Source organism: Silurus meridionalis, chromosome 17 (assembly GCF_014805685.1).
Source record: "Silurus meridionalis isolate SWU-2019-XX chromosome 17, ASM1480568v1, whole genome shotgun sequence".
In the NCBI taxonomy this organism is placed as follows: Eukaryota; Metazoa; Chordata; class Actinopteri; order Siluriformes; family Siluridae; genus Silurus; species Silurus meridionalis.
The window spans coordinates 18,001,655-18,015,095 of NC_060900.1; the positions used below are offsets into that span (position 1 = coordinate 18,001,655).

General features: G+C 34.5%; 2 protein-coding genes across 3 annotated transcripts in view; one reads left to right on the forward strand and one right to left on the reverse strand.

Moving 5' to 3' along the window:
• Positions 1-1,466: 1,466 nt before the first annotated feature.
• Positions 1,467-6,427, reverse strand: cdkn2c (cyclin-dependent kinase inhibitor 2C (p18, inhibits CDK4)). The gene is made up of 2 exons (XM_046870379.1): positions 4,971-6,427; positions 1,467-3,075 (listed from the first exon to the last, which is right to left on the reverse strand). Exons 1-2 carry the CDS (start codon positions 5,100-5,102, stop codon positions 2,704-2,706), a joined length of 504 nt encoding a protein of 167 aa, XP_046726335.1. The 5' UTR covers positions 5,103-6,427; the 3' UTR covers positions 1,467-2,703.
• A 5,346-nt stretch (positions 6,428-11,773) lies between these two features.
• Positions 11,774-13,441, forward strand: part of faf1 (Fas (TNFRSF6) associated factor 1) — a 68,237-nt gene continuing 66,569 nt past the window's right edge. For both annotated transcript variants that reach the window (XM_046871187.1, XM_046871188.1), the window contains exons 1-2: positions 11,774-12,263; positions 13,271-13,339. In XM_046871187.1, the coding sequence (XP_046727143.1) occupies positions 12,207-12,263; positions 13,271-13,339 (126 nt within the window). In that variant the 5' untranslated portion in view covers positions 11,774-12,206. The remainder of the gene's footprint in view (positions 12,264-13,270; positions 13,340-13,441) is intronic.

Here is a 13,441-nt window from a genome sequence, read left to right on the forward strand (position 1 = left end):
AAGAGTAAGGATATAAAGGTTGTCCATTTCAGGGCACTACACAAGCAATGGTACAGTTTTTAGAAAGTGTATTGAGAAATATATAACAGTCAGCGTAAATCAAGTCATACACTTTAAATACAAAATGTTGACAAAATTAGAAATGACAAATGACCTGGTCCTTGCATGTCTGCATTAAAATCATCTTATTCATATTATATTATTATATAAGACCTCAGTCATTTTTTACAAGTATGGACAAAGTTAACTGAAGTGACTGGATTATATAAATGAGACATAAAATATGAGACATGTTACAAATATATGAAGGGTCAAGTAAATACCATTTACATGAAGGATTCATCACTGTAAATATGCCAATATTTGACCAAAAACATTCGTTTCCATAACGTTTGGAAATAAAAAACGTGTTTTCTGACTAAAATATGGTTAGCCACAAGCTAACTCTAAAACTGGAGATTGTATTATAGCCAGCAAACAGTTATTATAGGAGATTTTGCCAGTTCGGGTTTCAATTAAATCAATTAATATAGTAATAACATTCACGCATATATAAAATTATGACATAAAACTTACCATTATGAGTCTTTTTGATTGTTGGTGTGTATAATAATCAGTGTTAGGACACGAGAGGTGAGAGGTCTTGTGTCTCTTAACCGATTTACCTCAGAATCCTTATCGCAACCAGGAAGAGGCTCTTTTACATCTTTACTATTACACAGCCATTGTAATAAAAAAAAGGCCCAGCTTCAATGCGCATTCTGTAATCATTTTCTCAGTTTCCCCGAACAACCCGTGTAGTTATATTTACTCCACAGCAGCAGAAATGGCTTGGCATTGAACGGCAGGCTGTAGCTTGATGCTAGGGTTATTTCCTCAGTCACATCTAACGGGCTTCTTCTTTTGTTTTACTTCCTCAGCCATAAACTCTCGTTGAAAAAAAATGCTATACTTTTTTTTATTTCTTTTGATTTTTAAAACGTACAAAAAACAAACAGCTTAATTTTTTTTTAAATTAGGGGTTTTAGACTATTGCCGGATATCAGATAAAAAAGACAGTGTTTCTGACAAAATGAGCAAGTTTGCATCTGGTGCAGGATGACCACATGCTAATCTGCCTTTTTTGTTGTTTGTTTGTTTTTCATTAAAGAATGAGAGCCCAAACATTTTAATTTAGGACTGTTTTCGTTTTGTATCATCAACAAAAAATGGATAATTTGCGCTGGTGGAATCGTGTTGTGTAAAAACAAAAGTGTGACAACTCGATTGAGGCGTCGAAGCTTTTGATGTGATTCAGCAAAACATTCAGAACAAAACAGTGCAAATTATTTCAGTCAATACGCATAACACGACACATTATATCATCATAAAAACACGACATTTTCATTTGACACAGCTTTACTAATTCATCACCAACCAATTCCTCATGACGGATATGAACGATAATATTATTAATCACACACAGACACGTTTAGCACGTTTTATTTCTTTATATAATGAAACAATACAGACATTAGTAACGTTCAAAAAAAGACATAATCCAAGTGAATAGATGGCACTTTGACTTGATATGCAATGTTGGGAATCAGATGTGTTAAATTATATGAACTGCACTGAAACTAACACAAGACAAAAAATGGAGATACTCTTTTTTTGTTGTTGTTGTTGATAATAATCTTAGTCTTTGGTTTTCTCTTTGGACTGTATTTGAGAGAATATGTAGTTTGCAAAAAAAAAAATCTAAACAAAAAAACATCAAACAAAATCAAACAACAAAAAAAAAAGATTTGTTCACAGTAATTCTTTTTTTTTTCTTTTTTTTTTTTACAAATATCAAAATGCTAAATTATCTACAAGCAAAAGTGCAAATTATTTAACAAACTGAAGCAACTGAAGACATTAAAAACCCCACAATTCCAATCATATAATATTCTCAGGTAATTTGATGGATATGGTCAATTTCTATCATTACTGCTTTCTGTGTGTACACACTTTTTTTTCTGAGTTTGTGTAGTATAACCATCCGGGGGACACATTTTGTACGTTAAGTGTGTATGCTTTAACTAGAAAATATCTTATTTTTATAAAATTCATTGAGGTTCATAATTGCTCCTTACTCTCAGAATGGATTGGTAGTACACTGTGCATTTTCTCGTCGCTTGTGTGATAATTTCGTGTACATTATTTATCTAGAAACGTGTAAATAATACATTTTGCAATACCTTTTTTCATTATATTTTGTATTTACGTTAAAACATTTGACAGAACGAACGGAAACTACAGTTTAGTACTATGTTAAATGTAAAACAGCTAAAAGAAGTGACTCTACAGTAACTTTACTATACACTTTTCTATACACGCTCAAGGGAAATTCAAGCATTTGATGGTACCAGACACCAAAGAGAAAAAGTCCAAGTTCGTTCCTTTTATTTCTGAGAGTGAAGAAGTGACTCCTCTCCATCTACTGACGTGTTCACATTAAAAATTGATATTTAGATATCAAAATTCTAATACAAAAGAAATATTTTGTTGACTGATTACAACAGCAGCTTGGCCATTTTATACGTACATAATAATATTCGTTCAAGTTATTAATTTTTTTAAATATAAAAAGAGGTAGTTAGCTGAATATAATACTACTAAACCTTCCATTCAGCATGCATTTCTTCTCTACCTCTGTCACAGCACAAACGCGGGGTCTACCTACTCGGATGAAGGCACCTGCCTGTAGCTCTCTAGCCAGCGGGCCGTATCGTCTCTGTGATGTTGTGTTGCCAGTTGCACGGGCGTGAAACCCGCATGATTGGAGGAGAAAGGGTGATGGGTGTGCGGCGCCAGGAGCTCCACAGTGCCGCGGTGTCCCTCGCGCGCCGCCAAATGCAGGGGCAGGTTGCCGTCGGTGTCTCGGAGGTTTGCGTCTGCGCCGTACTGAAGAAGCACGTGGACCGTGTCCGCGTGTCCATCGCGCGCCGCGTCGTGCATCAGCGTCAGTTGTTTGCACCGGTCGCGTACATTCGGGTCCGCGCCCGCGCGCAACAGGGCCTCCGTTATCTCAGGATTACCAAGTTTCCCCACCTGCAGAATAGACACAGATATCACAGCACGTGAGGTTAAAACAGCACAAATTACACACACTGGGTGGGATGCGCAAACCTCACATATAAAACAAAACAAAAAGAATAAACTGCATTTTCCGGGTCACACCTTCCTCTGTGATAATCTTTTTGTTTAGAAGCATCTTTTTTGTTCATGTTCACGTGAACGTTGTGTACTATATTATATGGCTATATAAAAAAAACCCAATATTTAAAATGCACAAGTGCAACCTATTTCAGAATAAGTAGGCTTACTATGATAGTTATTTATTAATTGTTTTACACACAGTAATGGTACAATTCCACACATTTTTCCTAGAAAACCGGAACAAATGTCTCGACGAGTGCGCAATTGTCTATCTTAAACAAATTGATCATCATATTAACTTAAATATATGATCCCATTTGTTTTTATTTGCGGATAAAGAAAAATGGTCAACAGGGAAATATTTTTACCTACCAAAAATTATATGAATTTATACATTTTGTTCCTAGAAATAACATTATCCATATACGATGGTAGTAATAAATGGCAATGCGACCATGACATGTAGGTTGCACCCGACTTCATCAGGAAATAAGCAGGTTTGCTTTTAGAATGTATTCTTACTTTGTTTTGTTATTAAATGGTCCTTATTTTTTATTTTTAACAAAAAGGGTCACTTCTTATCAAAGCAAAATGTCGGACTTTATACTTTTAGGCCTAAGAAAATGTACTTTCACCTTATAAAATTAGGTTTGCACACTTTCTGGTGGTTTTCTGGTAAAAATCCATTTAAGGCTTTGCTGACTTTGGTTGAAAAAAATTACTTTGCAATAATTAAAAAAGCACTATTCGAGTTATTATTCATTGGTATATTTGTAGAAGATAATAAAAAACTCGAATGTGTGCTGTAAGAAAGCTACTTTGCTTCCAAGCTGTTAGCATAGCCTACACAAGCTGCATATTCGATGAGACGACATGCGGGATTCCCCTAAACATATGTGTCTACAAATCTAGTCATTTTGAAGCTGAAACAAAACATTTGTATAAATACTGTATATAAATATGAGTAAGAAGCAGCCCCTTATTCCATATTGTCCAGGGTTTATCAACAGAATACATGGGGTTGGACACGTGCGACCTTTCATTAATTTGATAGTAATAATAGAGCAAAATAAATGCACAATATGAACTTATAAACTAAATAAAAATATGTATATATACAATTCATACTTTAGGCAATTATAATGATTAGGGACTGTGGTATTGGATGATCTTAATGGTTCTCTAAATTATTTTAATGTAGGCCACAAACAAACTAAGCAGCCAAAATTATTTACAAATGTTTATATAAAAACCAGTGAGATATTAACATTTATATGGCCGTTTTAATGATTATCCGAGTGTTTTAGTGAGAAGACATGTAAAGTATTTTTAAGGATTTAGTTTCGAAACATACGGCCTTGAACTATAATTGTGCAGTCCAGCAGAACTGAACAGCCCTCAATCGGAGATATTTGATGTCAAATATTTTGTAATAAAAAATAATATAAATGAGATTAGCACATGTGATGATATTTACTATTTTTTCCTGCTGTTAGAATAGAAATGAAAAGGTGAGAAGGAAATATCTGGTCATAACAAAAAAAAGAAAAGAAAAGAAAAGGAATAAGCAAATAAGGCATCTGAGATCTCGAGCTGATGTGATATTAATATTCAGTTTTTAGAGAAGCTGTTTATTTAGTTAAAGTGGTCGAGGTTTAGACTGGTGTTTAAATAAAAGTGAACAGGATACTAAAGGTTTGAGAGCCTAGATTAAAAAATGGAAGAAAAGCAGTAAGATGGAAGCATTCGGGGTTTATAAAGCTAGATGGTTTGTGATGGTCTCCAACCTGCAGTGGTGTCCTGTCGTATTTGTTCTTGGTGTTCACGTCAATATTGCACTCCAGCAGCTTCTTGGTTTCTTCCAAGTCTCCTCTTGCAGCAGCATTGGCCAAGGTGTTTATATCTGGGGCTTCGGCCATGATCTTCACAAGATATTCAGCGTGTGAAGGAGAAGATAAAACAAAAACCCAAACAAACAGCCTCAACAGACTCAGACCCCCGTGATGTTGCTTTTGAAGAGCAACTCTGCATGTAACGCAAATCAACACGGATCTGTAGTAAATAGTCTCTTCTTCCAGCCCAACAAAAAAAAGATGGTGCAATGCCAAGGTCCGCCCACCTCAGCTTTTAATATCGTCCCACTGTAGCGACCGCTCTCAGCGCGGAAAAAACAGGGATATCACGCCATCTCTATCCGAGGAGGAGGCTTTTTAGTCCCCATCAGCCGAAAACGTGCCGTACGATCACACACGAGCCAACTTCAGCATGCTCCTGCCTCCTGGTCTCTAATCCACAGCAGCCTTACTGGATCCTGGTAGGACCTGGTCGGGGTTGAATTTGCATCCACTTGATGATCTCTGTTGGGGGAAAAAAAGGAGTGCTGGATACCATCTAGAAAGCAAATCGCTCCAGATGAGATCCGAATGTCAAGTCGGAGTGACGCAGAGACGATTAAGTATTGGCGCCCCTCAGGCAGCACTGAAAGTGCTTCAGCTTATCTGTGGGTCACAAATACACTTCAAATAGTCTGATATGCAGGTGCACGGTGTTAAAAAGAAAAGAAAAAAAAACCCTGCCATCCAGTTGTTGTTCTGTAGTGCAGACAAGAGGCGATCGGTGCCTTCCAAATCGCGCGTCGGAAAACGAATGAAAGAGCAAAACGAGGCTACGAGCGCCGCCGAGCTGCAGCCGTCCAATGCCTTTCAGGAGGGACGAGCTCGAAGAGTTTCGTGCAGCTTCCCGCCCATTTCAAACTGAGCCGCAGTCGGTTGAGCGTCGTTAAGCGGCAGCGGCGCTCGCGCTCGCGGCGAGGACTCGCGTCACGACGCGTTTTGACGCGCGCACGCTCGAGAGAGCAGGACGGCATGTAAATAACAAAGATAATAAAAACAGCTCGGTCCTGAAGCAAAAAAGAAAAACGAGTGCCTCATTGGTCCGGGCAAAAAAATAAAAAAGTGCTTGATTGGCTGTAACGCGAGCATGAGGACGCGGAGCACGCGTGGTCACGCCGCTTTTGCTACGTCACGCAGCACGGCGAATATCGTAACACCGTCCCGTGCGGAGTCAATCTGATATATCAGACCGTCCCGGGCACCTGAACGCGCCACAAGCATCATATAACCTACTGCACAACGGAGGGTCGCGGGAGCCACGTCTCAATTGTAGTTAAACCGGCAAGCTGCTTTTCAACGCACTTGACGCTGTGTGTGTGTGTGTGTGTGTGTGTGCGTGTCCGCTCCTGTTGTTTGACATCACTCATTTTTTGAAATAAAGGACTTAACTTCCGCCCACTTTGACTAACAGACGCGGAGAGGCGGGACGCGGGACTCGGAACTGTGCTACGTCAAGAAGACGTTGAGATGCGCAGCACTGTTGCCTTTCAAACTCTCAGGAAGATAAAATGTCAAGCACGAATTCACACGAAGCTCTTTTACGCCCGAGAAGCAGCAAATCATTCACCCATTGTGATTTGAGCAAAACGTCGATTTTAATAATAATTATACATTTACACTGCAGACGAGGAAAATGGTTCAACATGCAGCTTTATAAGCAGTGTACCATACTTCAGAGTGAAATTATTACCACATATTTACACATATAACAACCAGTGTAGCATACTACACCAGAGTAAAATTATTACCATATATTTACACATATCACATCTACCATACTACACCAGAGTAAAATTAATACCACATATTTACACATATAACAACCAGTGTAGCATACTACACCAGAGTAAAATTTTTACCATATATTTACACATATCACATCTACCATACTACACCAGAGTAAAACTAATATATTATATTAACCCAGATAACATACAGTGTACCACAGTAAAATTATGATTATATTTACCTATATAACATGCAGTGTACCATATGACACAGAGTAAAACTGTTATATTTACACATATACCAAGCAGTGTAGCATACTACAGCAGAGTAAAATGATTATACTATATAGCAAGCAGTGTAGCATACTACATCAGAGTAAAATTATATTATATATAACCAGCAGTGTACCATAAATACTACATACTACATCAGAGTAGAAATATGATATATTTACTCATAACAAGCAGTGTAGCATACTACACCAGAGTAAAACAATTACCATATATTTATACATATAACAAGCAGTATACCATACTACACCAGAGTAAAATTATGATATATTTACCCATATAACATCCAGTGTACCATACTGCACCAGAGTAAAATAATATATTTACACATATAACAAGCAGCGCACTGTACAACTTTACCAGAATAAAACTATAATAATACATTTGTAGATATATAATTAGCAGTGTACAATACTATACCAGAGCAAAACTATTATAATATGTTTGCACATATAAAAAGCAGTGTACCATACTACACCAAAGTAAAACTATCATGTTATATAACATGCAGTGTACCATACTATGCCGGAGTAAAACTATTAAAATGTATATACACATATAACAAGTGTGCCGTACTGCAATAGAGTGACCCCATTATATATTATATAACAAGCAGTGTACTATACTTCACCAGAGTGAAAAAATTACCATACATTTACACATATAACAATATGTGTACCATACAACAGAGTAAAACTAATCATATATATTTACTTATATATCAGCATTGTAACATACTACACCAATGTAAGACTATTATATGTATTTATATACCGAGCAGTGTACCATACTGCAGCAGAGTAAAAGTATTATCATACCTTTTTACTTACATAACAAGTAGTGTACAATACCACACCAGAGTAATACAAATAAAATATATTTACTTATACATCAAGTAGTGTACAATACCACACCAGAGTAATACAAATAAAATATATTTACTTATACAATAAGCAGTGTACAATACTATACCAGAGTAAAAAAAAATAAAAATACTTATACAATAAGCAGTGTACCATACTACATCAGACTAATACAAATAAAATATATTTACTTATATATCAAGCAGTGTACCATACTTCAACAGAGTAATACAGATAAAATATATTTACTTTTATACTTAAGTAAGACTGCTGTGGTGTTTGAACAGAATTACATACTACACTAAAGTAAAACTTTGTAGTATACTTAAATATATAATAAGCAAAGTACCATACCATACCAGAGTAAAAATATTTCCATATATGTATGCATATAACCAAGAAAAATACCATACTACACCAGAGTAAAAAATATATTTAAATATATACTAAGCAGAGATATATAACCTACCGCATCAGAATAAATACATTGCGGTGTCATATTCAAAATTACCTAATGCACTAAAGTAAATCTATTGCAGTAGGTTCAATTATTTGATTAGCAGAAAACCATACCACATCAGAGTAATAACTAATATTTACACATATAACAAGCAATGTGGCATACTACACCAGAGTAAAACTATAATATATTTACTTTTACAACAAGCAGTGTAGCATACTACACCAGAGTCAAAATATTCCCATATATTTAATTATATAACATGCAGTGTAGCATACTACACCAGAGTCAAAATATTATATATTTATTATATAACATGCAGTGTACCATAACACACCAAAGTCAAAATATTTTATATTTATTATATAACATGCAGTGTAGCATACTACACCAGAGTCAAAATATTATATATTTAATTATATAACAAGCAGTGTAGCATACTACACCAGAGTCAAAATATTATATATTTAATTATATAACAAACAGTGTAGCATACTACACCAGAGTCAAAATATTATATATTTAATTATATAACAAACAGTGTAGCATAACACACCAAAGACAAAATATTATATATTTATTATATAACATGCAGTGTACCATACTACACCAGAGTCAAAATATTATATATTTATTATATAACATGCAGTGTAGCATACTACACCAAAGACAAAATATTATATATTTATTATATAACATGCAGTGTACCATACTACACCAGAGTCAAAATATTATATATTTATTATATAACATGCAGTGTAGCATACTACACCAGAGTCAAAATATTATATAGTTATTATATAACATGCAGTGTACCATAACACACCAGAGTCAAAATATTATATATTTATTATATAACATGCAGTGTAGCATACTACACCAGAGTCAAAATATTATATATTTATTATATAACATGCAGTGTACCATACTACACCAGAGTCAAAATATTATATATTTAATTATATAACAAGCAGTGTAGCATACTACACCAGAGTGAAAATATTATATATTTAATTATATAACATGCAGTGTAGCATACTACACCAGAGTGAAAATATTATATATTTATTATATAACAAGCAGTGTAGCATACTACACCAAAGTCAAAATATTATATATTTATTATATAACAAGCAGTGTAGCATACTACACCAGAGTCAAAATATTATATATTTATTATATAACAAGCAGTGTAGCATACTACACCAAAGTCAAAATATTATATATTTATTATATAACAAGCAGTGTAGCATACTACACTAGACTAAAAATATTATATATTCAATTATATAACATGCAGTGTAGCATACTACACCAAAGTCAAAATATTATATATTTATTATATAACAAGCAGTGTAGCATACTACACCAAAGTCAAAATATTATATATTTATTATAACAAGCAGTGTAGCATACTACACCAGAGTCAAAATATTATATATTTATTATATAACATGCAGTGTACCATAACACACCAAAGTCAAAATATTTTATATTTATTATATAACATGCAGTGTAGCATACTACACCAGAGTCAAAATATTATATATTTAATTATATAACAAGCAGTGTAGCATAACACACCAAAGACAAAATATTATATATTTATTATATAACATGTAGTGTAGCATACTACACCAGAGTCAAAATATTATATATTTAATTATATAACAAGCAGTGTAGCATAACACACCAAAGACAAAATATTATATATTTATTATATAACATGCAGTGTACCATACTACACCAGAGTCAAAATATTATATATTTATTATATAACATGCAGTGTAGCATACTACACCAGAGTCAAAATATTATATAGTTATTATATAACATGCAGTGTATACTACACCAGAGTCAAAATATTATATATTTATTATATAACATGCAGTGTAGCATACTACACCAGAGTCAAAATATTATATATTTATTATATAACATGCAGTGTACCATAACACACCAGAGTCAAAATAGTATATATTTAATTATATAACAAGCAGTGTAGCATACTACACCAGAGTGAAAATATTATATATTTAATTATATAACATGCAGTGTAGCATACTACACCAGAGTGAAAATATTATATATTTATTATATAACAAGCAGTGTAGCATACTACACCAAAGTCAAAATATTATATATTTATTATATAACAAGCAGTGTAGCATACTACACCAGAGTAAAAATATTATATATTTATTATATAACAAGCAGTGTAGCATACTACACCAAAGTCAAAATATTATATATTTATTATATAACAAGCAGTGTAGCATACTACACTAGACTAAAAATATTATATATTCAATTATATAACATGCAGTGTAGCATACTACACCAAAGTCAAAATATTATATATTTATTATATAACAAGCAGTGTAGCATACTACACCAAAGTCAAAATATTATATATTTATTATATAACAAGCAGTGTAGCATACTACACCAGAGTAAAAATATTATATATTTATTATATAACATGTAGTGTAGCATACTACACCAGAGTCAAGATATTATATATTTAATTATATAACATGCAGTGTAGCATACTACACCAGAGTCAAAATATTCCCATATATTTACACATATAACAAGCAAAGCACTGTACCATACCAGAATAAACAGAATATAGATATATTTAGAATAGAATTAGAATATTTATATATAAGAATATATTAAATATATACCAGCAGAGATATATCACCAACTACACCAGAGTAAAACGATTAAATAATATTTAGAGTAAAATATTGCACAAAAGTAAATCTACTTTAATAGACTTAATTATTTAATAAACAGAAAGCTGTACTACATCAGAGTAAAACTTTTGTTATGTACTTAGATATGTAAGTGATAAGTGAGACACGTGTAAAATTACTGTAATTCTGTAATGGGTAAATATGTAGCAAAAGCATTTTTTAGCAGTAAGTTTATTGTATATTTAGCCATGGTACTATAATAATTTTACTCTGCTGAGGTGTAAAAATTATCAAAAGGCACTATAGTAAAATTGTGGTATTATGGTAATCATATAAGATGATAGTTGCAGTAATTATGAAAGGAAACAATAACTGTAATGTGTATATTGCACTGTAATAAAGCATTTATAGTATCATGGTATCATAAGTGGTAAATAATGTGCCTGAAAATAGATAATTTAACACGTCCTTGTTTCAAACTAAATAGAAAGCAAAGACTTTAGATTTAACAAAGTAGACAGTATTTTGTTACCAGAGAAATTTTCTAAAGTGTATTATTCCTTCAGTGTCTTTCTACCAGACAGGTTAAGGCCTACCTTCAGCAAATGTGATTGACCTTTCACAAAACATGCAAGAACAGCAAACTATTGTGCAGATTTTATTATGTTTTATGTCATTTGTTATGAGCATATGCAGGAAATATGAATGATTTTTTTTAGGAACGAAGGACCTTCAGCAGTTACATGTGATCGAACATCCCTGGCTTGGGCCTTGGTTCATTTTGCGACAGTTTTGCGACAGTCGTATGTTGTTAATCCGTTGCCTGGGTTAAAAAGTGACAGTAACTGAAAAAAAATCTGTTTTTTTTAAGAATACACAGATTTAATAAGTGAGACCTAAAGTGTGGGTTTTTGCTCTTGAGTTTTCTGTTGTACCAAAGTCTCGGGGTCCTATGTGATTTGAAATTTAAAGCCGATATTGTTTTCCGTCCCTGTTCCCCTGTGCGTCTCAGCCCGTTTGTGTAGTAAGCGAACAGAGCACAGCTGTAGCGGCACCATAGATCTGCTTAGCGTTAGCCAGTCACTGCAATGGCCTCCGACACTGGTAGCAACATGGACAGAGAGATGATTCTGGCTGACTTTCAGGTGGGTTTTTCTCGGTGGACTGGAAACGGACAAGACTCGTGTTTGTCGTCTGTACAGTCCGGTAACACTGACACTAACTGTGTGAGAAGACCTCATAGGCAGCTAATCAGGTGCTATGTCACTGACAGTTCATTTGTTAGCAGCTATCAAGCTAACGTGTATTGACTTACAGTCTGTATGCTTTATATTAGCGCTCGAAACCTTGTCACTTATAAAACTAAGAAATATCTTCAATACATCACTACCGAACCGGACTGTAATATACTTAAAGTATTGACTTTCAGAAAGCTCTGGACCTAGCGCTCATGGCTAAGCGTTTCATTGTTGGGGCTTTGACAGCACCCGGCGAACCGACTAGCGCTCCTCACTTAATTCAGTTTGCTGTAAAGCTTTCCTGTAGCTTTCAATGAGACTGAAATATCACTAGCACCACATGGGTTACAAAGTCAATCCGTGGAGTAAAGTATAGGAGAGATTATAAAAGAATGCTAGCTATGACTGGACATTTTAGCTAGCATAGCCAGAACACTGTTTAGAGATAAGACAGTCCTGCTTCCTTCAGATCTGCTCTTTGAATAGGATCATTAAAGCGAAATTGCTTCGTGGATGGAATGATTGCTCTTTGATGATCACCTCGACAGGCTGATTGTGTGTAGGTGGCTGAAATAAATTGGCATGTTGGGATATTCGGACAAGGTTTCAGTCGCTTGAAATCGCGACACCCGGTCACGTGACCACACGAAAACAACTGGTGTAGAAAGTCTGGAAAAAAAAAGGCAGGATGCAGGTTTCCATCTCTCAGCCAACTTTATCTATAACAAAGGACACCTTAGAGCTGCGGACTGCTGCTAAAACCTGCTAAAATCTAATAAAACAATTGTATTTCAAAGTTTAGGGGTTATATTGCAAATTCTAAGTGTAGATCATTATGAGCTAGAAAGAGTGAACAAATTCCTTATCGAGCTCTGCTGTACTTTATGTGACATCACACCTGCTTGTTGTTTCAGGCTTGCACTGGGATTGACAATATTGCAGAGGCAATCACTCTTCTAGAACTGAACAACTGGGACTTGGTGGTAAGTTTCGCCCACACCAACTGTAAAACATTAGGATTTAAAAGCTGTGATCATGGCCAGTTCAAGCATCCAGAATCCTTTCACGTTTCCTGCTAAGAGAAT